Source organism: Physcomitrium patens, chromosome 7 (genome assembly GCF_059467195.1).
Source record: "Physcomitrium patens ecotype Gransden chromosome 7, ASM5946719v1, whole genome shotgun sequence".
Classification (NCBI taxonomy): Eukaryota; Viridiplantae; Streptophyta; class Bryopsida; order Funariales; family Funariaceae; genus Physcomitrium; species Physcomitrium patens.
Genome location: NC_143416.1, coordinates 14,660,621 through 14,688,049, shown reverse-complemented (window position 1 = coordinate 14,688,049; position 27,429 = coordinate 14,660,621). Strand labels below are relative to the sequence as shown.

The window sequence follows — 27,429 nt, the reverse complement described above, 5'->3', positions numbered from 1 at the left end:
CAATAATGTATATATATATATATATATATATATAGTGGCCAAGTGGCAAGGACAGAAATGGAAGACACCAGCCATGTGTCCCTCAGTAACGAGGGACATAAGGACAGTTAAAGATCTGAGGTGGGGACATGAGGTGGCCTTGCACAGCTGTGAGTGAATGCAGGCACTCTGTTTGTTCCCTACGGTTCATTTCGCTTCAAGGCATATCCTCATGACTTGAATACTGTCATCCCCTAAAGCTGCGAAGAAGATATTCATCATCTCTTCCACACCCCTCCTTTGCACTCAACCCTGCTTCAATCACTGTCGCAGGGCTTCCTTTGAGCTAGAATTATTCCAACTTTAGGGTGAAGTGGGGTGACTCATCTTTCATTTCAATTATCATTCATTGTGTATTTATTTTTTTCTTGCTTTCAAATATGTCCTCTTCGCCATCTGAAACGCTTGTCAATTTCACTCAAAAAGTGGCATCTGTGGAAAGTTGGTTTTGTTCTTCTCGTGAACTTCATTTAGATTTTTACTAGAATTTGTGCCTTTCTACCTTTGAAATGTAAATCAAACATATCGTGGTCTGTGACCCCCTCCCTGTTTCATTCAAAACTTTGAATAGCAATGAATTCATTGGTTAGGAGGGTGGAAACGAGACTCTCAACTTTGACGATCATTTGCGGAAAGAGAAAAACTAGAAGAAAAAAAAGAAAAAGAAAAAAAACAGAGGGTTTGTACATTGTTTTCTATCCACATCTTATGTGCAGACAGCTTCCCCGAGACAATTGTGGGTGCAAATATCAAAGAACGTCCAAAGGACAAAACTTCATCAGAAAGTGATACAGATGAAAGTAGAAAAAACTGGAAAAAAACATAAAAAATATAAAAAAATGAATCCTACGGTGACATCAAAACAAATGAAAAATGCCTGGAATGTTGTGAAGTGGCAAAGACCTTCCCAAAAAATCTCTCCTCTAATTAGTTGCAAGATTGATTACAGGAAGCACAGGATCAGATTTGTCTCCTGATGGATGAAACTGTCGTTGGATAGCATCCACAACTGATTGAATCGATAATATCTCGGACGTCATCACCAACGGATCGTTGCACCGAAGAATCTGAATTCATGCATCCATCCAACGGCATTCATTCCTGACAGAGCCAAATGAGAGCGACTATACCGTGAGCAACTCTTCATGAACAGTGTGTGGGTGCCCGTGCAGAAAGCACACATCACCAGCCACATTCCAAGTGAGTACAAACAGGGGCCTCACACTTCACAGGGCCACCATGCAAGTGGGACCAGTATCCTATATGTGTTATTTCTGATATTTCCCAAAAGAATCTCAATCACTCAAACGGAATCCCCCCCCTCCCCACAAACTCAGCCCCCTCGGTGCCAGTTGGCCGCGTTGGTGTGAGTTCTCATCCGGTTATAGGTTCTCGCGGCTGTATGAGAGCCGCGGAAATAGGTACCGCAAACGATGGCATATTCCTCTCGGAGAAAGGTAAAAGGATTTCATGGATGTGAGTGTCCTTTTTGGAAGCTAACCTCAAAATGAGTTGACCAAAACATTCCTGAATGATTTATTTGGGGATCAGAGAATGTTATGATTTTCTTAGAAGGGTCGAAACATCCAATATATATATATATATATATATATAGATATGTATATATATATATATAGATATGTATATATAAAATTATTGGAATTCTACTTTGGAGGTTGATTTTTAACAACTAAATGTCATCTAGTGTTTAAGGGAATTGTACTTTCAATTTAAATTATAAATAGTTGGGTTCACTCAACAATTTATATAGTTAAATGCTCAATGACAAAAGTCACAAACTAACCTAAATTATAGAAAACATCCTTCCATGAATGCTCAGAGATTAAAACGGTATGGAAACCAAGGCTAGAGTTGAACAAAATGAGGTCAACGAGCAGACAACTATATTCGCGTGGTGACATGGACGATAGGAGCGATGCCCCCTCAGCAGGGGTGCTGTCTCCGTGGGCGTCTGAAACCGCGCGCGGTCACAGGACGTGGCTAAACTTAGCGATGGCGGAGCGCATCGTTCGAGTAGCATCACTGGAAGGTCAGTATCGGCCACGGATCCATTTCATCAGTGGTAGCAATTCCACTCATCTGATGGTGGAGCTCGTTCTAAATTACTTCGTGGACGGCCTCTCCCGCCTCGTTCTGCAAAAAAATCTCCCATTCGCCCTTCGCTTGTGGGCCGTTTCTGCACCATCGATCAGTTCACTGTCTTCAGCACCTTCTCGGAAGGAATGTTTCAGCTCGGGACCTTGAAGAGGAATCGCGGATTTCTCATGATCTGCAGTTTGGGTTTCCACAAATTGCACCTGAAGAGCATCTAGGGGTTGAGAGAGAGGGAGAGAGAGAGAGAGAGAGAGAGAGAGAGCGAGAGAGCTTGTGTTAAGAGAATTACGGTGAAGAGGTTGTGAGATTGGAGGAGATGGCGGCTGCTCTGGCAGCGGTTGCAGCAGCAGCGGCGTCGACCGCTGCTGCTTCCCCCGCCCGTCTTTCAGTTGAACGAACTACCCGTGGTGCGTTTGTTTCCGGTGGTAATGCTCAACTGGGTTCAAGCTCTTCGTCGCTCCGGGGCACCGGAGTAGCTCTGTCTTCTTCCAATGTGACCCTCCGTAGGCAGAGACATCGCAAGGTTGTGGTCTCGCCCCGCAACGTGTCGGATTCGCCAGTGAGTGTCGAGGCTTGCCTTGATCCGGACGCTAGCCGGGTAAGACAGTAATCCCTTGTTGTCTTAGAGTTTGAGTTTTCCGAAGAATGTGGTTCAGTACGCGCTCATGTGGGTTCTTCTTAGAGTCTCATAGGTGTTCTTAAGTTTCGCAAGTTCTGGACGAGGTCTCGTGCATTGTCGTGTGGGAATGTGAGCTGATTGTAGGCGTGAGGAAATAAGCCATTGGAATATGCTTTGTCAGTGGGGGTAAGACATAATCAAGAGAGTGTGGTTGTTTTGAATTGTAATGTGGCTTACGTTTTGCTCGTGGAACTTGTTGCCCTTCATTATTTTTTGAATATTCGGGAACTGCGTGTGGTCATTGGAATCGCTTTGTTTTGTATATGCGGTGCTCTAATCACGTTTATGTGAATTTTGGATATTGCAGAGTGTGCTCGGAATTATTCTTGGTGGAGGAGCTGGAAGCCGTCTGTACCCACTGACTAAGAAGCGCGCGAAGCCAGCCGTGCCATTAGGTGCCAACTACCGGTTGATCGACATTCCCGTCAGCAACTGTATCAATAGCAACATCAATAAGATATATGTGCTCACGCAGTTTAACTCAGCGTCTCTGAACAGACACTTGTCCCGAGCTTACGCTAGTAACATGGGAGGGTACAAGAATGAAGGTTTCGTGGAGGTTTTGGCTGCCCAGCAGAGTCCCGAGAATCCTAATTGGTTTCAGGTATGATACCTGCATATAATTCACAATCGTGGGTTTTTGAATGGGCTGTGCAATTCTCTGAGAATCTTCCCAGTCTTACCTGATGTCCTCACGCTGAGATTGAATTACTCTGTAGACAAATCGGATGTATGGGAATTTTGGACTCAACGCTTTGCGAAAGATACTGTGTATACGCCCTCTAGTAAACTGTGTTGTAAATTTTGATGTTCTAGGGAACCGCCGATGCAGTGAGGCAATATCTGTGGCTTTTTGAGGAAGCCCAAGTTTTGGAATATGTCATCTTGGCCGGAGATCACTTGTATCGAATGGACTACCAGCACTTCATCCAAGTCCATCGTGAGACAAATGCTGATATTACTGTTGCTGCTTTGCCTATGGATGAAGCTCGTGCCACCGCCTTTGGATTGATGAAGATCAATGATCAGGGGCGGATCATTGAATTTGCCGAGAAACCGAAGGGTGACGAGCTCAAGGCTATGCAGGTAATCAGCGGTGTCAAAAACCGACAGAATAAACTTAAGATCTTGTTTGTGGATCATCTTGTCCCAACAAATTCGGAGTAGAACACTAGGCGATAGAATATTTAAGAGAGAGTAACTATTTGAGGAATCAAGTTAATCTTATGGAGGATTATTGAGTTGTTACAGTGAGATCTCTTCTACATTGTAAGTTTTCTGATGATCTACCTCATACGGTGTATGATGAATCAGGTGGACACGACAGTTTTGGGTTTAGATGCCGAGAGGGCCAAAGAAATGCCCTACATTGCAAGTATGGGTATTTACGTCGTCAGCAAGGAGGCTATGATCACTCTGCTTCGTAATGAATTCCCCGAGGCAAATGATTTTGGAAGTGAGGTCATTCCTGGTGCTACGAAAATGGGCATGAAGGTCAGAACTCGCTTGCAAGATTTCTCTTCTCCATTAAAACGTTTGCTTGTATACTCATTCCAACTGTTGGAGGGCAAAGATTATTTTTATTAGTCTTAGTTTCTTGAGAGGAGTGACAAGGCGACGCTAGCTAGGTCTTTTAAGTAAACTAGCTAAAGAGCTATTTCTGACGACTGAATTCGCAGTAATTGCCCAGCGCGCACTTGGATAGCGTGGAAAGGTTACTGAATATTCGGAGATATCTCCAAAGGTTGTCTGTGAACGTGATGTTCAGTGGCAATGACCCGCATTGTTCCCAATTGTATTGTGACTGGATTGTGTACCAGGTTCAAGCGTACTTGTATGATGGCTACTGGGAAGACATCGGTACTATCGAGGCTTTCTACAACGCGAATTTGGGCATCACCAAGAAGCCCGTGCCAGATTTCAGGTGAGTAGCCAGCAATTAGATGAATTAAATTCAATCGTATTGTGATCTGCAAGTTCCTTTTATGACAGCCTCCCTTGAACTTCGCCTTTTGCTAATTGCTTATTATTATTTAGGTATGCTGTAGGATAATCCACTAAAGCAATCATTTTTTCGTTAACATGCTGCTTTTTGCCTCTTCAGTTTCTACGATAGGTCAGCCCCTATCTACACACAGGCTCGCTTCCTCCCTCCCTCAAAGATGTTGGATGCTGATGTAACTGACAGCGTGATCGGAGAAGGATGTGTCATTAAGGTAGGATCCCCAGAGATGCTTCACCCTTGTTGGGTTAAAATGTGATTTACTTGCCTCATCATACGCTAAAATTGGGTTTAACCCACTCAGGAGATTGTGTTTTATCATAGGGAATGTTGTAGGATGGCCAAGAATTGAAACTTTTATATTAAGAAGGTGGCCTAATTTGGATGTACCACTCTGCTAACCAACCTTTCTTCTGAAACGTGTAGAACGCTAAAATCTTCCACTCAGTGGTTGGCCTGAGGTCTTGGGTCGCAGAAGGTGCAGTTGTAGAAGATGCACTTCTCATGGGTGCTGACTACTATGAGGTATTCAAAACAAATCCTCTGTTCAGTCGTACGAGTTACATAACTGAATGTTATTAACTGTTTGTTGCGAAGCTTGATTCCTAAGTGGCGTATTAATCGACTTCACAAGTATAAGGAATTCGCTGCAATACGAGTTCCGAATCATGTAATTATTTGTTACATCTGCGGACACAGCCAAGTTGATTAGAAAGAGGCTGACATAGATCTTGATGCTTGACAACTTTCTAATGGAGCGATCATTCTTTGTGTGTGGCAGACCGATGAGCAAAGAAACGAGTTGCTAGCCTCAGGTGGCATACCCATGGGCATTGGAAGAAACTCTGTAGTGAAAAGAGCAATCATTGACAAAAATGCACGAATTGGAGAGAATGTTAAGGTATGCTTTGTTCTCACTTTGGTAAGCTGCAAGTAGTATTCATATGCACATAATGAGTTTCATAAGTCTTGTATAATACATACATGGAAGTATTACCATTTTGAATATGGATTAATGGTCGGACGTTATCCTTTGTGTAGATTATTAACGTGGGCGGTGTAGAGGAGGCTGCACGAGAAACAGATGGATACTTTATTAAGAGTGGAATTGTTACGATTATCAAGGACGCAATCATTCCCCACGGAACGGTCATCTAAGCTTATTCGCTTGAGATGAGAAGTCCGAGGGCAGTAGAGAATAGAGTATCTCCTTTATGCGAAAAGCTCTAACCTGGGTAGTGATAGAAAATCTGATGCAAACACGGAAGTAGCGTATTTTGCCTTTTTCCTGCCAGGGCTTGTAGCAACTTGAGGGGAAGTGTAACGTAGATGTGGGACGGTCTTTGCACCTGTTAGACCATAAACCGTCAACCTTTATACAGTTGAGCTTGTAGGTCTAGGGTGGGATTACATGGGTATGTTTATCCCACGTCTTTCTTTCTTTCCTTCATTACTTATTTTAGTTTTTTCCTCTTCTTCTCCCCTGTAGGTAAATTCATTGTGAAGTGCCACCTCTTGCTCACATTTCTAGCCCTTCTAGTTTTAATAAGCTCACCGACAAGCAGATGATTAGGTTAGCGCTTGGTGATGATGTGACACTGCGTTGCAGGGAGGTGATGGTCAATTTTGGTAGACATGTATACAAGCCTTAGGCATTGGTTCAAATATGCACTGTAAACAGACATGAACCAATTCTTAAATTTGAATCATGAGTCATATAATGCACCATTTGTCAAAAAGGGTTCAGTGGTATGTGATTATTGTGATGAATAAATCTCACTCAATGTATGAACTTTCAATATCATGAACTGTCTCTATTGTCAAGAGAAGCAGTTAAACTGTATACAGAATATATGTGACAATAGGTGAATTCTGGTGAAATATTGCATTATGTGAACATTTTTATGAACTTTTGATGATATATATTACAGTTAACATCACTACCAATAATCTGTCTCTGCTCACAACATCCCTGCTGATGTCGCTATTCCTAACACATCACTGCTGGTGCAACCACTAATCTTCACATTCAAAATTTACTATCCTCACAACTTAAACTTGGACTAAACTGCAGCGTCATCTAACACATCCAACATTCTGTAGAAAGTACTGTGATTGTCTTCAAAAGCAACCAACACCCTTAAACTTCTCATTCATTGCAGTAAGAGCAACTAATCCAACATCATAATATGGTCAGCATTTGTTCATAAAAAAAAGTGCATGGTGTTGTATGAAGTGCAAACATTTACGTCAGACACTGATATGTGGGGCTTAGAGAATAGTTTAACCTGTAGTGAAGTTTGAACACAGGGTCTTGTATGAAAGCATGAAAGCTTGCTCTGACGACAACATTAAACCTGTTTTGGCACAGTTACTACGCAGGTTCTTGTCACAAACTGCGTCTTCCTTTTCTAATTCACAATCTATTTTTGATCCAGCATAATACCAATATAGAAAATGGTTTGCTGTAGGGTAAGTTAAAACTTGTGGTCGAAAATGAATGAATCATTTGTTTTGTGATTTAATACATATTCGAATACATAGTGAAAATTATTTCACCTTGAACCGTTATCTCAATTGCATCAGAAGACAATAATGATAAGGGATTGTTTCCATGCAAAATCTTAAGAATTTTGAAAATGAAGATTTTGAGTGTTTTGTGTAATACACTTAATGATTATAGTCCATCTACATAACATATAATATTATCAACAATGTTATATCCATTAAAAAAAACTTATTTCAAATAGATTATTGCAACAAAAATTATACAATGTTATACTTGATTGATACTTCTTAAGATGTAGCTTAATTATTCAGATTTTTATTGATTTAGAATCTAAACTAAAGCATAAAGTTACTAACATCTAAGCTTCAATATTAATTATAATTTTTTTTAGAATTTTTAGATATTTTTTTAGTAGATTGAATAATAAAAATATGTAATTTTAATTTTAATATTTAAAATTTTCATATGAAAAAAAAAAAAAATATATATATATATATATATATATATTCATATAAATAAATAAATATTATTTTATAAAATTTGATATACTTTTTTTTCTCTTAAATATCAAATAAATACTATGAATATCATTGAATTACCTAATCTTGATATTGATTAGAATATGTAAAAGGTTAATTTAAGATTTAGTGCAAAAGTCAACAAATCATCTTAATTAATATGTTTTGGAGCTAAGATATTTATACAATTTGCAAACAATAAAATAAAATAAAATAAAAACCATTTTTATTTAAGCAACACCAAATCTTCATTCTAATAGAGGTTGTGGTCAAATTCCAAAGCCATATAAGCAATATCAACATTTATTTGAAAAAAAAACTCTTAACATATTGCCAAAATATGGACCTTGAAGTTGTGAAATTAATCTCTAAGAAAGAACTCAAGTGACATTTTGACCAATTTGCATCTTTTTTCTGAATCAATATGTTGCTTTGAATAAATATTTTTATAAAAAAATTAGACATTATTTTATTTAATATTCAAAATTTCTTACATATGTGCAAATTTTTATGTAAAGAAAAAGATAGATTCTTGCAAAAGTGTTTAGATTATTAAAGACTCAATAAATTGATCATCAAAAGTTAATATCTTTATTAATAATGTTAGAAATTTTAGAACAATTGAATAAAATTAAAATTAATATTAAAATAGATTAAAAAAGAACCTATATTCTAATATACTAAATTAAGAGAATGGATAAAAAACTAATTTTTGAATTAATTACGGCTATTTGAATATAAGGACATGCCTTTTAGGATTATAAATACTTCTTTTACTTTTTAGTATTTAATGAGTAATATCTTTTGTAAATTTTACTTTTTTTTATATATGATATCTTTGACAATATTCTTAGCTATTCTAAGAATATAAGAAATATAAGAAATATTTTTGCTTCATATTACAAGAACTTAGAAACACAAGACTATATGTTAAGATAATATATATATATATATATATATATATATATAACTCAAGTAGAATTTTTAGGATATATCATCTTAAATAAAGTTTTTTAAATGGATTCTAAAATTTTTAAAATTATTATAAATTAAAATAGTCCAAGAACAATATATAATTTCTAATATTTTTTACGATTTACAAAATATAATTGAAAATTTATTAATAACTTCTTTGAAGTTCTTGCTCCACTCCCACAATTAACTTATTAAGAAAAATTAGAATATAATAAAGATGAAAATAAGTATTTAAGATTTAAAAAAATCTTTCATATTATTTACTTTAATTATCTAGATATTTTTAATTCGTACTTTATAATAATAAATGCAACAAAGCTTGTATTAAGTGCAATTGTATTACAAATAAATACAAATGATAAACTTCATTCTATTTCTTATTGTTTAAGAAATTTCTTAATTATTAAGATTAATTGTAAGGACTATGATACAAAAAAAAATAAAAAATAAAAAATTATTTTACTTTTATTTTATGAATGGCATTACCATCTAAAAAAAATTAATCTAATGATATTTCATATCAAATATGAGATTTTGAAGCATTTTATATCAATACATTTCTTAAGTTATTGCCAAGCTGTTGAAACATATCCTTCTTAGATGCCTAATTTAAACATTCTCATCTCATATTAAAAGAAAAAGATGCCACATATACATATATTATTCAGATATTTTAAAACTTTAATGAAGTTTTTTTGAATAGATTTATAAAGAAACTACTATAATAGAAACTAGATTAATGAAGTTTTTTTGAATAGATTTATAAAGAAACTACTATAATAGAAACTAGATTAATTTTTTTATATACATAACATTAGTAATATATATATATATATATATATATATATATTAATTTTTATAATTTCACTAAAATAATTATCAATAAATATTTTAAAAAATATTATGCATATTTTTTGAATATTTTAGTTTTTTTAAAAATAATTTATTTTTTTTAATTTATTTTTTGTTAATATTATATATATATATATATATATATATATATATTTTTTTTTCATTTTTTTCTATAAATATTTTTATAGTATTCTTTAAAAAAACTTTTAAAATTTTGGAAAAAAACCTTTGGTTTGTAAATTATTAGAAATTTGAAATAAGTCTAATTCTATCTCTATCAGGTCAAATCTTCACTAATAACTCTTTGCTTGTCTCTTACAAATTATTCTATATTTGATAAAAGCTATATAAACATCTTATTAGGCTTTAATGCTCTTTAGGAATCCAAATGTGTTTGAATTAATCTAAAATAAAACATATTAAATACCTATTATAGATGAATAATCAAATAACTAATTATTAATTCATAAACTCATCCATTTCTGTTAGTTTTTTTAATTAATCTAACATTCTTTAATAAAGTCTTTGTATCTCAAATACAACATTGACTCTTGCAATAGAAAAAACATATAAAATTTTATTATAATTTAATTGGTGTTGAGTATAATGTTTTTAATATAATCCTTCAAAAACATAATATCATTTAAAAATATTGAAACATGAATACACATTATGGTATATTTATTTATTTTTATTATAATTAAATTAAAAAAATAATTAAAATTTATTAATGAATATGAATTTTTTTTAATTGTAATTTCTGATTAGTATTATCATTTGAGAAACAACGATTTTTTTTGGATTATAGTCTATTTTTCACTAATAAAGGGTTTTGTAGAAAGTTACATTGATTATAAATTTAATAAATGAGATATTATTAGAATGGCATGATCAACAAAATTTGACAAAAGAATCACCAAGTCTGACAAGTTTTTAAAAATTATCAAAAATATATTAAAAAAATTAATATCACAACAATATAAAAGACATGCTTAGAAGAATTTAGAACCATTCATATTTGGTGTCTAAACATGCTTATACAATACTAATCCAATTCTAGCCCTACAAATTAAGCTGCGAATTTTACACTAGCCATATCTTATTAACTCTTCTTGAGTAGATCTAATGTTTTTTGCAAGTACTAAAACGTTTTTTTGCATGTGGCTTTGAAATAGCAAATAAAAGATCCATTGAAAGTAAAGATGGTTATTTAGATATAATGGTCAGATGTAATAAAATTACTAAATCTATTAGTTTATCAAAAACTAAATATATAACTAAAATTCTTATAAAATTTAATATGAATGATAGTAAACTTATCTCAATCCTTTTTGAAGTTAGATTAAGATTAACTAAAGAAATGATTTTGCTTGATCCTAAAGATATAGAGACAATGAAAGATTTCTTGTACTTAATTGCCATAGGATGCTTAATGCATACTATAACTTATTATAGGCCTAATATTCCTTTTGATGTTGGCCAAGTTACTAAGTTTAAGTCTATGATTAAGACAATTAAAAAATTATCTTGCCTTAGTAGGATTTTTATCTAATAATATGATATATAATTTTTTTTATTAAATCTTATTTAAAAAAATTATAATTATCATCATTAATTCAATACTTTTAACTTCTTAAAATTTAAAAATATAATATTAAAATTTTTAGAAAGAAGAATAGTAAAACTTTACATATTAATAAAGATATAGCCAATCCAATTTTTAGAACTTCTTTGCAATATAAAGAATCAACAACTTACTAAATATATTTCAAATTTTTTATTTAAAAAATTAACAAGTAAAGCATTTTAGATTTTATTAATCTTCACAATATTAGAATCAAACTAAAGATATTTAAGAAAAACATGTCATTTTTTAAATAGGTGGCAAGACATAATGTATCTAATACCATGGTCTTGGAAGAAAATCTAAATAAATAGTGATACTATTAAAGGTAGATATTACACTTGATAACATATGAAATGTGTTGTTTAAAAGTTATTAGGAAGGCCTCAATAATAATCAGATAACTAAGTGGTTTTCTTATCTTAATATTAAACATTATTGATGGCTATTTATCAACCACTTTTGTATAAAATATAAATCAAAATTTTTTGTCAACATCATTTAAATTTTTTTGGATTTATTCAAACTAATGAAATAATTTAATTCGTTTTGTAGGATTTATTACCTATAAAAGAAGAATAATGTATTAGATGCATGTATTGCTTAAATAAATAGAAGTAAATAGAAGTATATAGTGATATATTAGATAAATAATATTATTCTTAAAAAACTTCTAGGGAGTTTTTTAAATGTAGGTAAGTTCTTAAGAATCCTATAGATATTTAATGTAGCTATTAAAACTTACTTTATAATTGCCATACTTTTAGGAAATTGTATTAGAAACAACTTGTAACTTGATGCTTAAACCACAAGTCTTATAGTCTTTAAAAAGCTTTTAGAAGACCTTTTTAATAATTAGTATATATGAAAACAAGTCTAAGATCATTTCTAAACTTTTCAATACCAATCTTCTATTTTAATATTGATTTAATATTCTTTATTTTGTTTATGATTGATAATAGTTATTCTAGTTCTATTTCCATCTTATATCTACTTCTCCTTTGATGATTTTTTATCCTAAAAAATACTTTAAATATATATATATATATATATATTTATATTTAATAAATCAAGTTATTAACTATTAATTTTTATAAAAGACTTAGTAATTTATGAACAAATTCATTTACTTCAATTTAATTTTTTTAATTACATATTATTTATATATCAAATACAAGTATGTATTAGCAAACTACTAACAAATGGTTGTATTTTATAGTTTGTCATATTAATTTTTTACTATAAATAAATATAATTTTAATAAGCATATTATTATTTTAAAATTTTCTAATATATCCATTATAGTAAAATTATTAGAATTTTAATATTTATATTTTATTATTTATAAATATATTTGTTTTACTCCAATCTCTTATGTCTTTCCATTTGTAGATAAACTTAAATAAACCTTCATTAAACTTTTTAAAAATGTTGTATTATTTTTAAAAAGCTACTTTTTTATAATTTAGAATTATTTTATATTACATATATTCTTTTTAAAATTTTAAAATTTTAAAAATAATATCATAGTATAAAATTTATTAATAAAAATAAAGAATAGATAATTTTTTAACTATCATATTACATTCAATACAAAGCAATAAAATAAAATAAAAAGTTTTATAAATAAATTTTAAATAATTTTATAATTAGATTTAGATTTCTAAATATATTTATCATAATATATAATATTTTAAAAATTAAAGTATTAAAAAAATATTATTTTTAAATCTAAAATTTGGCCTTAATTAATAGGTTAGAAACTTGGCCAACAAATTAGTCATATATTGCTTGTTTGAGTAGCTTGTGGTACAAGCTAATGATGTAGTGCACATATTAAAAACTTGCCTTGTAAGTTAAGACATGTGTCTTGTAATTTAGACATGTGTTATACATCTTATAGGATGTTGCCACATAACTCATACTTGGATAGTATATATGGAAGGAAGAGTGAAGCCTTTTTCATTCTTATTAATTTTTTTTTAGTCCTTAGTCTTATTTTAAGACTTTTTAGTCTTCTTATCTTTAGCAATAGCTATTCTAGTTCAACATATTACTACCTTTAAGTGATTTTTTAATCTTTTCAAGTGACATATAATGATTCAAAAAATTATTTCAATGTTGACATATTTTGGAAAGAATGGTATATTACAGATGAATTGTAGTAAATAATAACACATGGTTTATATAGCAAATAAAGTATTCTTTTACAGCTACCAAATGAGCCCAAATTAAAAAGAATCTATTAGATAATTGCAGAGCTATGACTAATTTAATTTAAAATAGTATTAAAATATTTTTTTAAGTATAATGTCTAATTTTTGGATTTTATCAATTACTCAATATTACAGCATTCTATCATCATCTGATCTACTTTAACAATATTATTACTAATCTAATGATATTATTAATGCTTACTAGTAGCTATAAAAGTACCATTCTTAGTTACAATTTTTAGTATGGATATATTCCAAATTACTACATTCTAGGACCTTCTAGAATCTTCTATAAATTTTTAAAACCTTCTAGATACTTGTAGAATCTTCCATGATCTTTTAGAAAGTTCCATACATTTCTAAAAGCTTCTTTAGATTTCTAAAAACTTCCATAGAAAATACCATAGACTTCTATAATATTTATTATAGTATAAATAGTAGTCTTTGGAACCACTTTTGCTATCAATTTCATTCTTTGTCTTTAATCTTGACATATTTCTTTCTTAGATTCTTATGACTTTGATAATTCCTTAAACAACTATGAGACCTATTCTTTGCTCTCTCTAAGACAACATCACTTCTACTCTTCTTCATTCTCAAAAATCTTATGGCCAAATTACTTCTAAAGTTGACTTCAGTATAGTTAATATCTCTAGGTTTACAATAAAGATCACTTTTAATTCAAAGAACTTTAAATTAGATAGACCAAAGAAGTTCAATATAGTAGATGAAAGGACAATCATTTGCCAAATTAACATTGAGAGGGCTAAAAATGTTGTTGAAGTTGCTACAAAACTTAATAATATTATCAATAATCTTGTGTCAACCCAAACTATTTGAAATGTTCTCAAAAAACAGAATATGAAAGTCATGGTGAAGAAAAAAAAGCCACTACTATCTACTCCCTATCAGAAATAATAATTGAATTTTACTCTGAAGTACAAAGAATAGATTGTAGGAGATTAGAAGAGGATTATTTGATCAGATGAGATAAAAATCAATAGATTTGGATCAGATGACAGAAAATGGGTGTGAAAACAAAAGGTTCAGTCCTTGCTTAATAAGAAGATCGAAGAAACAGGTAAGCATGGGAGTGAAAATATACTCGTATAGAGTTATATAGGATGGCATGGAATTGAGAAGATGGCACAGGTTGAAAAGAAGATAGATGCTAAGGAATTCATAGAAATTCTTAAAAAAAACTTGCTCTCTAGAATTGAAAAATCTGACATTTTTGAAGAGGAAGTGATTTTTTAGTAAGATAATGATTCCAAGCATAACTCAAAACTAGTATAGAAGTGGTTTGATTATTATGGAATTAAAGTAATGGATTAGCCTATTTAGTCTTTTGAACTTAATTTCATTGAACATTTATATGAGCACCTCAAATGCTAGCTCAATACTTAGTAGATAAAACAAAAGGAAGTTTGGAAATTATGGAAAAGAATAGCTACAGATTACAATAATATTGAAACAATTTTGTACCAAAAGTTAATAAAAAGTATGCTTAGGAGGTTGGAAGCAATTATCAAGGCCAAAGGAGGTCTTACAAAATACTGATATGTAATTAGATTTCACAATCAAAAAAATATTTCAATACTGTTTCAAATTAGATTACTCATAGCTCCACAATTATTTGATGGATTCTTTTCGACCTAGGTTCATTTGATAGCTATAAAAGAATACTTTATTTATTATACAAACCACTTGTCATTATTCACTACAATTCATCTATAATATATATATTTTTTAAAAATATGTCAACATTAAAAGAATTTTTTGAATCACTATAAGAATGTATTGAAATTTTCTTTCTTTAAGATTCATGTCTTTAATAGTTTGATAAGAATTAAAATTCATTCTCTTTATTATGTATTATAAGTGAGTGAATTATTCTACTTCTATTGTTTTGTTTTGAAGTTTACAAACTATCTACCTTTAAACTTAATTTTAGTTTTCTAAACATTAATTTTTTTTTTTAAAGAAAGAGAACCACCTTTCTTTATAGAAATTTTTATTTGATATTAGAAGTTGCAAATTATCTTCTTTTGATTTAATTTTTAGATTTATTTGATTTGTCTATAGAAAGATAAATTATGGATGCTATTCTTGGTGGAAGTGAAAATAGATTTATAACTATTATGGATCTTTATAAGCTTCTCAATACTATGAAGGTAAAAATCTTACATATCTCTAATGTCAATTATAAAGGTAGTATATAGATGCCTATAGAAGAGGTCAATAATAAAGTTTAAAGTCTATACAAAGAAATTATGGAATTAAGAGAAGCAAATAGATCAAGTGCACAATTAAATCCAGAAAGTCTTGCTGTTCTAAGTATGATAGAGGCAAGGATAAGTATGCCCAAGAAGTTCAATGGAACAAGATCAAAATTTTGAGGATTTTTACAACAAGTAAAGGTCTATTTAATGTTGCATCCTTCTCAATATTTTTATGGATTTACTCAAATTAAATTAATGGATATACTTCTTTTTGAGAATGCTTTCTTTTGGTTTATATCTTTGATAGAAAAAGATGCTTGTCTTTTCTATGATTTGAATTCATTTTTAGAAGATTTTATAGTCATTTTTAGAGAAAATAATTGAAAAAAGATAGCAAAGATTAAACTTATATTTTTACAATAAAGACCATGTCAACCACCATATATGCTACAAAATTCTAAAATCTTACTTGTAATGTACATTAAAATGACAAAATTCTTATCAATTTTGATATAAGTTAAAAGATAACGTCAAAGATTTACTATTGATGATATCAAGAGTATATTCATTAAAATAATTTATTTCTTAAGCTATTATATTTGAAAATTAATTCTTTGAAAGACAATAGAAACAAAAATTTGATTAGAGAGGTACAATTCAAGCCATGGTAATAATCTCTAAGTTCACAGAAGTTTATTCATCAAGAATGGAACTTATGCAAATTAACACAATATGTTTCAAGCTTCTCACTAAGTAAGAAAAAACTCAATACTATTAAAAAATTCTATATTTATATTATGGAAAATCTAAACATACTACTCAGTATTTTCCAAAAAAGTAATACAACTACAAATTGAGGAGCAGAATTACCAAAGAAGATGATATGACAAAAAAATAAAACTCTTTAGCTATAATAGTAATTGTGTAGGTAGAATCTTATGTGACACTTAGTAAAGATTCTATTCTTTTCTCATATCCCTTATCTTGTTTTACAATAGAAATTTGTTTGGTACCAAAAAAACATAAAGTCTTTGCCTTGCTAGATTTAAGAGCCTCAACTTATTTTATAGATGAAGTTTTTGTTAAAAAATAAAAAATATCTTTAATTAAGAAAAATAAATCTATGCAAATAGAAGTCATAGACAGTCATTTTTTATCCTCCAAAGATATTATTTCTGAAATAGTTTCTATAGATGTAGTAACTAAAAATCATAATAGCTTAATAATATTTAATGTCATTAAATTTTCATCCAACCTAGTTATCTTAGGATTATTGCAGCTAGAAAAATAAAACCTTCAAATAAATTAAACTTTTCATAACTTTAATTTTTCTTGTAGTTTAATCCATAATTTTGCTAGTCAAGTAGAAATTCATAAGTCCAATACAACCAAATTCTTATTGATAGGTGCAAGAGCTTTTATGCATGCAATAAAAGAAAGGTCAATTTTTGTTATATATAATATACCTATTTTTGTTAGAAAAAAGACTTTAAATGGCATTCTAAGCTAATATTAAGATTATTAAGATCTTTTTGAGAAATATTTTTAAAAATATTCTTCCAAAGAATCAACCTCATAAGTGTTCTATTGATCTTTAAGATAGAGGTCAACCACCATTCTGACCTATCTATAATTTATTATAAAATAAGTTTGTTGCACTCAAGAATTATATTGATGAAAACTTAGCTAAAAACTTCATAAAAAATTCTAAATCTCTAATAGAAGCTCCCATCTTATTTATAAAGAAAAAAGATAGATCTTTGCAAGTGTGTATGGACTATTGAGGACTCAATAAGATTGCTATCAAAAATAGGTATCATCTACCTTTGATTTTAGAACTTCTTGATGAATTCAATCTTGCAAAAATCTATACAAATATAGATCTACAATAAGCATAAAACCAAGTATGCATCGAAAAAAGAGATAAATACAAATTTGTATTTTGAATTAGGTATAGACATCTTAAATATAATACAATACTTTTTGAACTCACAAATACATCAACTATTTTTCAACATGTAATGAATGATGTCTTTTCTTAGTTTCTTAATGATTTTATTGTTTATTATCTAAATGATATTTTAATCTTTCTTTAAGAATATAAAAGAGCATAAACTTCATATTTTTTGTATATTACAAAAATTTAGAGATGCAAGATTATATATTAAGAGCAAAAATTATGTATTTTATACTACTCAATTTGATTTTTTAAGATACATTATTTCAAATAATGGCCTTATAATGGATCTTTAGAAGGTCCAAACTATCATGGATTGAAAGACCCCAAAAACAATTAGTTATTTGAAATATTTTTTAGAATTTTTCAATTATTATTAGATTTTCATTAAAAACTTTTTTTAAGTTATGACTTTTTTATACATTTAACATGTAAAGATAAATTTGAGAGGAATAAAGAAGCTAAAGCATCTTTTGAAGCCTTGAAGATAACAATTATTTTTGTATCAATCTTCTATCAAATTGACTTTTTCAAGGCATTTTTTATAAAAACATATACATTAGACTTTGTTATAGAAGTAATTTTGTCCGAAATAGAAGTAGATGATAAATCCTATCTGGTAGCTTTCTAGTCAAGAAAATGTTTAGTATCTAAGATTAATTATAAGATCCACAATAAAGAGCTTCTTACAATTGTAGATTTATTTCAAGAATAACATCATTATCTAAAAGTTCTTCTAATCCACTCACTATATATATAGATCACAAGAATCTCAAGTACTTCATATTGGCACATATTTTGAATTATTCCTAAACTCATTGGAATATTTTTTTTATGAAGATTTGATTTAAAGATCACTTATCGATTCAAAAAACAATAAGATTTGTCAAATATTCTTATCTTATATCCAAAGAAGGAGATGCAACTTTTGATCAATGAAGAATAATTTTCTTAAAGCCAGAGCATTTTCATCTTCAAGCAATAAAATCAAAATTAATTGCTGATTCAATCTTTTCCAAGTAAGTTCAATCAAGTATGTCCTTTAATCTTTTTATTTATAATATTAAAAAAATTCTTCTAAGTTTTATAAAACTTTTAGATTTGAACTTAAAATTAATCTATTTTATTTTAAAGAATGATTACATATTCCAAAAGATAAAGTAAAATTAAATGTTCTTCAAGTTCATCACAACTTTCTAACAATTAGACATTTTGAATACAATGAAACTTTGGATCTAATATTGAAAGAATTTTAATGGCTTAAAATATGAAAGGTAGTCAAAGACTTTATACAATTATGTGATATTTGTTTAAGATCAAAAATCCCTTGTCACCAATCTTATAGACTTCTTTAGCTATTACTTATTTCAAAATAATCATGATCTTTTGTTTTTATGAATTTTATTAGTGATCTTCTAATCTTAGATTTTTATGATTCTATATTCATCATAGTAGATAATTTTACTAAGATAGCACATTTTATACTATGTACAAAATCTATTATTAATGAAGAAACAACTAAGTTTTTTTCTTGACAATAACTATTGCTATTATGGATTGTTTAAGGATATTGTATCAAATAGGAAGATTCAATCATATCAAGATTTTAAAAAACCTTTTTAAGATTCTAAATATAGATATAAAGTTATTTTTGGCTTTTTATTTTTAAATTTATAGATAGATGGAGCATATAAACCAAATTTTATAATAATATTTGAGGTATAATATTAACTACCAATAAGTCCATTAGATAATTCTTTTATCATTAACAAAATTTTCTTACAATAACACAATATATTCTTCTATACAACAAATACCTTTTTTTGCTAATTATGGTTATTATCTACAACTTGATACTTTTGACTTCTTAAAAGATGATAATCTTGGAATGGAAGATTTGGAAAATTATTTAACTGAGCTATATATAACAATAAAGGCATAACTTAAAGAAGTTCAAGAATGACAAAAGACCAACATGGTTGCTTATTATAAGAAATAACCTCAATTCTACATTGGCGAGAAGGTATGATTATCTTATCGTAATATTAAGATTAACTATTCTTATTACAAGTTGGATTATCATAGACTTAGACCATTTTCTATTTTTCAACAAATCAATTTAGTTGCTTATTGATTATATCTATCAAAGTCTATAAAAATAAATTATATATTTCATGTATCTCTTTTTCAATCATATAAGATAGTGAATATCTTAGAAAAAAGACAAATGCCACCACTTCTTTTAGAAGTAGATAATAATCAAGAGTTCAAAGTGGAAGGAATCTTAAACTTAAAGCAATGCCAAAATATGTAAGAATATCTTGCTTATTGGCATAGATATAATATTAAAAAATATATACACGAGCTAATTAAGAATCTTACAAATATAACAAAAAAGGTTGATGTTTTTCATCAATAATATCCATCAAAATTAAGATGAAGAATATTAAATCTTTGTAATAAAAGAATTGTAGTTTAGAAAAGATTGTATTTTATCTTCTATGTTTGTTTGTAGTTTATATGTATTTGTAGTTTTAAGGAGATAAAGAACTAAAAATTAGTAGATTCAATTTAAGAGCTATTATTTGTTGACTTATTGGATAAGACATTGTAATTGTGACAACCTTCAAGTTGACATAATTAAGATGAAGACCCTTAAGAACAACATGTTCTTTCTCAAATAGATGGCAAAATAGAATCCATTTGGAATCATAACCCTTGTCTTAATAAAGTTTGGTTTGTATTTTTTATTCTATTTTTTTTATTTCTTTTTGCTATATTTTTTCTTTCATATTCTATTTTGTTTAGTTCTATTCAATTTTATTTTAGTCCATTTTGTCTTATTTGTGATAGAATTTATGTTACTATAGACTAGAAGGATTTTAGATCTTTAAGAGAATTCAATCCCATTTTATTGGAATCAGAGTAAATGTTAGTTTATTCTTTGTAGTGTATTAATAGCCACTATTTAATTAGAGATTACTTGTTGTAGTTACATCAATTATTATTTTGAAGCTATCACAAGCTACTTTTAAAAATCAATTAGAAGGATAGAAGGTATTATAAGACCAAAGTTTTATAAGAAAATTGCAACATGAGATTTCGAAGAGCCATCTTAGATGAAGGCTCAAGTACAATAATTTTTAGACTAGATAGCTACTTTGCAAGGACAAATGGAAGCTTCTAAAGCAAGGAAGTTGGCATTTGCTAGGCTGAAATTAAATAAGTCTGAAAGAGATTTTAAAACTTCAAGACAAGAAGATATATGCGAATGGTTCTTTAGTATGTAACAATATCTCCAACTATTTGGGGCAAGCACCACTCAAGGAATTATGTATGTAGTTAGCTATTTGAGAGATACAACAACCATTTGGTGGTAATATTGAACTCAAAACTATGGAGCTCAAAGTAAATTTTGAAATTGGGAGGAATTTGATAACAAACTTAAGAATCCATTTTGGCCCATTAATGCAATGAAGTTAGTACACAATCAATTGCCTAACCTTATACAATCCAGGTCAATGCAAGATTATGTCTCTAAATTCAAGTCTTTATATCTCTAAATTAATAATATTTTAGAGGCGGAGATAATGGATTGATTTGTATGGGGATTGAAACCTATGATTCAGTAAGAGGTAGAATAAAGATATCTGCAAACATTTGAGGAAGCAATTAGAATTACAAAAAAGGTCAATGTCATAAATTTCAAAAATTGTAGAGCATGAATTATAGAGCAAAATCCTATGCTACTATCCAATACTATGGTACAACAACCAATGCCAATGGAGATTGACGTCTTACAAAGACCATTGATACTATATAGACAAGAAATATTGGCACAAAAAGAATTGTATTATTACTGTTGGAAGTTAGGCCATCAGATCAAAGATTGTTTGAAGCAACAAAATTCAAGTATCAATAAATTAAAGTGGATTCACAATATTTAGGCTCATCAAAATGATAAAGAAATAGAGTAGGGAAATGGAACTCCCTAGTAAAAGTACCAAGAATCAATACTTGAGATAGTTGTTATTTCTTAGAGACAAACAATATGACCTCAAATAACTATCAGAAGGGTTGATTGATATGTCTAGCAAATCAACTAGGAGGACAATCATATCAAGAACTTATAGATTACGACTCTACAAAAAATTATATCTCGATTGAAATTATTGATCAACTTAGAATTAAAACCAAGGTGATTAAAAGAAGAAGTATATACCTAGTTGATGATCGAGAGAATATATTAAGTAAGACATGTGAAGAAGAAACCTTAAGGTTGAATGATACATATGCCTTAAGAAAGAAGTTCAAAGTAAGAAAGCCCAGATATGACGTTATCTTTAGTATGCCTTAGCTAGAAGTAAAAAATAAGCAAGTTAATTATCTAGTAAGAACAATTTTTTTCAAAGATGATAAATATAAGATAATACTTTGTACCTCCATATCAAGATAATAAAATAATTTGCAACTAAAAGTTTATTTGAAAAGATGACCTTTATGAAGAAGCAAATATAACATAAATAATTGTTATATATATATATAGTGATTCCAAATCTTGTCTCAGTAGTAGAAAAGGCACCCAAAGGAGTAAAATGGACAGACCAACTTATACATAAATATTGAAATATTTTTCTACTTGACTTACCTAGTGATGTGCTACTTGATCAAGGTACCCTTTTTCAAATAGAATTATTGCTTAGAGCCAAACTAGCAAGTCGGCTAATTTATTACCTAATACAAAATAAACTTGAAGAACTACAAAAGATATTAGAAGAACTCTTGGAGAAGGGTCTTATTTAAAAAAGCACATCGCCATAAGGAGCACTTATATTCTTTGTATCCAAAAAGGATGGTGGACTTTGACTTTGCATCAATTATCAAAGTATCAATAAACAAATTGATAAGAATGCATATCCACTTCTATGCACGGATGATCTTCTTGACCAACTTTGATGTATAACTATCTTTAGCAAATTAGACCTTTGTAGTAGCTATTGGCAAATATCTATTGCAAAAAAAGATATAAAAAAGATGGCATTCTATATACACTATGGATATTTTGAATGGCTTGTTTTATCTTTTGGCCTCATCAATGCTCCAGCCTCCTTCATAAGTCACATAAACAGACTATTTTGAAACTTTTGGGATAAATATGTAGTTATTTTCATCCATGATATTGTAGTCTATAGTAAAATTGTTAAAGAGCATGAAAAATACCTATAAGAAGTCTTATACCAAATATGAGATAGTGGCTTGTATTGCAAGCAATTAAAGTCTGAACTTTGAAAGTTAGAGGTCATCTTTTTAGAACATGTAGTGTCCTACAAGGACATATGTATGGAATAGGATAAAGTAAAAGCAATAGAAGATTGACCAATTTCCAAAGATGCTTCTGAAGTTCACTTATTTTTAGGCCTTGCTAGATATTATTGCTATTTTGTTATGCAATTTACATACATTTTTGCTTCATTGACAAGCCTATTCAAGAAAGGTGCCTCATTTGAATAGAAACTAGAGTAATAAAGTACCTTTGATAGGTTGAAAGAGGCTCTCATTAGTGCTCCAATATTACAATTGCATAATTGTAACCTTTCTTGTATATTTGACATTGATGCTTCTGACTTTCTTATTAAAGCGGTCCTTCAAGAAGACTTTAGTAGGGACCTTCAATCCCTGGCATATGAATCATATAAGTTTAGAAGGACATAACACAATTACTGTATATGTGATCAAGAATATTTAGTGGTTGTACATACAAGAAAGGTATGGTGACACTATCTATTGGAGAAGCTAGTGATTGTTTGGACTAATCATCAATCCTTACTATACGATTTGCATTTAAAAAATATGAAATCATAACATCATTGTTGAGATGAACAATTGCAATTTTTTGACATTCAACTTAAGTACAAGCAATGGTAATAATATATTATATTAAAAAGCTTATTGGAAAGATTAGACTTGAAGGCCAAATCAAAGAATAAAGAAGAAGTTATTACCATTAATAGTATTACTTCAAACTTAATCAAAGAGATAAAATAGAAGGAAGTTATGCATCAAGATGATTATTTTAAGATAATTAGTAATCGACTAAAGGTGGTCAATATACAGTATTAAGATTATAGTCTTAATCATGGCTTATTCTATTTCAAAAAGTAGATTTATGTACTTGACAATGCTATATTTTAAATGCACATACTTCAAAAGAGATACAACATTCCTATATCTAGGCATCTATGGTGTGAAGAGACTCTAAAATAAATCTCAAAGATATAGTTTTGGATATGTTTGGACCATGATGTTTGAGCTTTTAAGCACTCTTGCAAGTAATGTTAATATAACAAAGTATGTAATGTGACATCTGCTAGGCTATTATAGCCAATTTCTTTATCTACAATACGTTAGAAATAAGTGATCATGGACCTCATTATGTCTTTGCCATAGACGCCTCACAATCACACCATGGTTTTTGACTTTGTAAAGTGACTCTTAAAATAATTTTACTTAATTGTAGTGCAATTTGATATTGATGTCCCAATACTTGTACAAGTCTTTTTTGACATTGTCTTTCGTTACCATGGATTACTTCGTGTCATTGTTTCAGATTGAGATTTGTACTTTATGGAAAATTTTTGGCAAAACTTATTCAACCTATTGCATATACAACTTGCCATATCTATAGCCTTCTATCTTTAAATAGATGGACAAATAGAGCATGCAAATTGGACCTTGGAGGATATGCTATGGGCATTTGTGGCAGTTCACCATAATGATTGGGATGAATATTTGACATCTTTAGCGTTTGCTTAAAATGATAATATTTAAGCAAGTATTGGTCATTCACCATTATTTTTTAACATTGATCAGCATCCGATTACGCCAACAACTCTCCATCATCCTATTGACATCAATAATCTCATAAGCTAAAGTTAACTATTAAGTATTGCATACTTTGATTAAATGTTTTTAACTTGAAATTCATACAATTGCCTATGGCATATGTCTTTAGAATTGGATGAGTTCAAATGGTTGCAAAGTTTTGTGCATGTTCATGCATGGTAAGTAAATACTCATTTCCTACTTTTAGAGTCTCAAGACATGGACAACTATCATACAAACAATAATTAAGTCTTTTAAATATGATAATTGTCTATATTAGAATTCAAAATAAAACAAAGTCAATTGAGAACAACATTACAAATACAACTCACCTTTAAAAAGCATCGCATAAACAATAGTCAAGTACATGGCGAGGTACTGCAGCATTGAAACTGCTCGGTGGTGTTAATGCACTTGCGGTGGTGATGTGGTGTGGTGCCGTGAAAATGAGTTCAGTCAAATAGATGTGTACGGGCTTTCAGTGCAGCTTTTGTAATGAGCTCTTTTCTCTTAAAAAATTGGTACTGGGCTTTTCCTCGGTTGCATTCGACAGGTACGGTAAAATCAATTAAAACAAAGACGAGATAGCTCTAAGGTCTCCAGTTTTAGCGATAGAAGTGTCAACTTGATCGACATTGCCAATCCAGCAATAACACTACTACTCAAAAGGCATCCACTCCACTAAAACCTACACAATACCAAGATGATACCACTCCAATACACATATACTACTATCCACATACCAGGTGATACCCGGGCTTCAAGGCTTCCTATGATAGCAACCATGACACACTTCTTATATGGACTCTCCTAACTCTTCTAGCCCATCACTTCTCTGTTTCCTCCACACCTGCAGACCACCTCCCTCACCAGTGAAGTAGCAGTGCAAGCACCATGAGGTCCTCCACATCATCATCAGCAGCAGGGTGCGCCTTGGCAGTGCTCATGGTGGTGATGCTGGCGCAGCAGGTGGAGGCCGGAGTCACAATCATTTTGGGAGGTGCAGATATTGGATGAACCAATAAAGCCAATATCGACTACGACCAATGGCTGTCCAATTACAAAGTCAAAATCGGCGACACTGTCGGTAAGTTACCTCCAATCGATTACTACTCAAACTACTATATCAGTAATATGTCGCCCTTCATTGATCTCATCTGCGTGGCCTGCTTCCAGCACCCAGACTAATACGTCAATAAGTTGCCGGATCTTATCTCATCAGCAGGCTGACTGATATACTTGATCTCCTCATGATCCTTGCAGAATTTGGCAACAACGACTCCACTGACCACACTGTAGTGGTGGTGGACAAGGAAGGATATGACACTTGTGGAAAATCAGGAGTCAAGTACGACACTACTACCGTCTCTCTTGGATATCTTCTCCAGGTAATTTAATCCGTAGAGATCAACTCATCATTTTGGCGTGAGTCTGCTTGTTGCTTTATCTGACCAACACAGCGAATCTTCTTGTTACTAATTTGGCAGCCTCATTTTAACGCTGCCCCTCATTTTGGTAGACTGATTTGTGCTTGATCTGATCCAGTGTATTTCACATTAATGGTTAGAGAGGGTTTTCTAAAATGCCCAGATTAGGAGACAAACATCAGTGTATAAATGACCATAAAAACGGCTGTGAGTTTGATCGCCTGCTCTCACATGCACAGTGAAGCTGTTCCTGATGACACGAAAAATTCATTAAATGTTGTTCCCCTGAGCCTTGATGAAACTCCTGATTCTCACCAATATCTTACCTTGAAAGACATGATCTCTAACGCCATTCCTGTAACGTCACTGATTGTACATCGAGATCTGATAGATTGGCGTGTTATAACTGCAGAGAACCTATAAGGAATCCGGGGACTACTACATCATCTGCGACATTTCCGCGCACTGCCTGCAGGGCCAGAAGGTGTACATTCAGGTGCTCAACGAGGACGGTACCATCAACACGACCGACACGCCCAAAGACCCAGAGCGCCCGAGCGCTGCGCCGCATCAGATGCCCGGATTCACCTGGACTTCCAAGCTGGTGATCGTGGTGGTGTCCGCTTTCTCCTTGATGATGGCTGCAGCTGCTTCCATGTGAAGAAACTGATCCGGGTCAGGTTTTGGTTAGTCATTGTTCTTGTAGGTGCCGAGAAGATTGCTTTGCATTGATACTGATGTGAAAGGAGGGCGAAGGTAGTCTATTTTTAGCTCATTTGTTCTACCATACCTGCAGTTCCTATTCACTGGCAAGATTTCTTCTATATAGTAATTTTTGTCCCGCATTGCTTCCATGTGAAGAAACTGATCAGTACAAGGTTTCGAACTGTCATTATCCTTGTGGCTAGGATATGTAGTCAATGGGTATATACTGTGGCATAGAGAAGATTGATCTCCATTGATGCAGATTTAATATGAGGGTGAAGATAGACTCCATTTGTCTCCCTTGTTCCTATTATTTCTATTTTATAAAGCAGACGTTTTGTGTAGGTGCTTCCTCACACTGCTTGAGAAGTTTCCACACCTCAACTGAAAGAGAGTTTAACCTCTAATAGCCTTTCAAACGTGGGAGTCTGACTTTAGATCAACGTGTTGCGCTTAATTGCAAGTTGAGCTAGATCTGTGTGGCTTTAGTGAGGTATTAGGTCCTTGATTTGGAGCTTATCTTTGAAGCCTAAGGATGAAAATCTAAACTAATAGGAGGTTAATTGGAAGGAATGAAAGCAAGGCATGGTCGGATGAAGGCAAAGAATAGGAAACTTCATCCCTATTGGTCGAATACCATATCCAATGGGCTTTGAGGAGGCTGCCCGTGACCTTAAGAAAGGTTTTGGCGACTTCAAAGAGAGCAT

The 27,429-nt window shown here is 30.9% G+C and overlaps 1 protein-coding gene and 1 long non-coding RNA gene across 2 annotated transcripts; both read left to right on the top strand.

Moving 5' to 3' along the window:
- The first annotated feature begins 2,343 nt into the window (after window positions 1–2,343).
- LOC112285008 (glucose-1-phosphate adenylyltransferase small subunit, chloroplastic/amyloplastic) lies at window positions 2,344–6,574 on the top strand. Its single transcript, XM_024525443.3, has 9 exons — window positions 2,344–2,752; window positions 3,141–3,437; window positions 3,650–3,919; window positions 4,148–4,327; window positions 4,654–4,757; window positions 4,938–5,049; window positions 5,262–5,360; window positions 5,617–5,736; window positions 5,877–6,574. Exons 1-9 carry the CDS (start codon window positions 2,471–2,473, stop codon window positions 5,991–5,993), a joined length of 1,581 nt encoding a protein of 526 aa, XP_024381211.1. The 5' UTR covers window positions 2,344–2,470; the 3' UTR covers window positions 5,994–6,574.
- Window positions 6,575–25,450: 18,876 nt separating this feature from the next.
- LOC149988574 (uncharacterized) lies at window positions 25,451–27,106 on the top strand. Its single transcript, XR_016504328.1, has 3 exons — window positions 25,451–25,677; window positions 25,854–25,978; window positions 26,430–27,106. It is a non-coding gene; the product is annotated as an uncharacterized LOC149988574 (long non-coding RNA).
- Window positions 27,107–27,429: the final 323 nt, after the last annotated feature.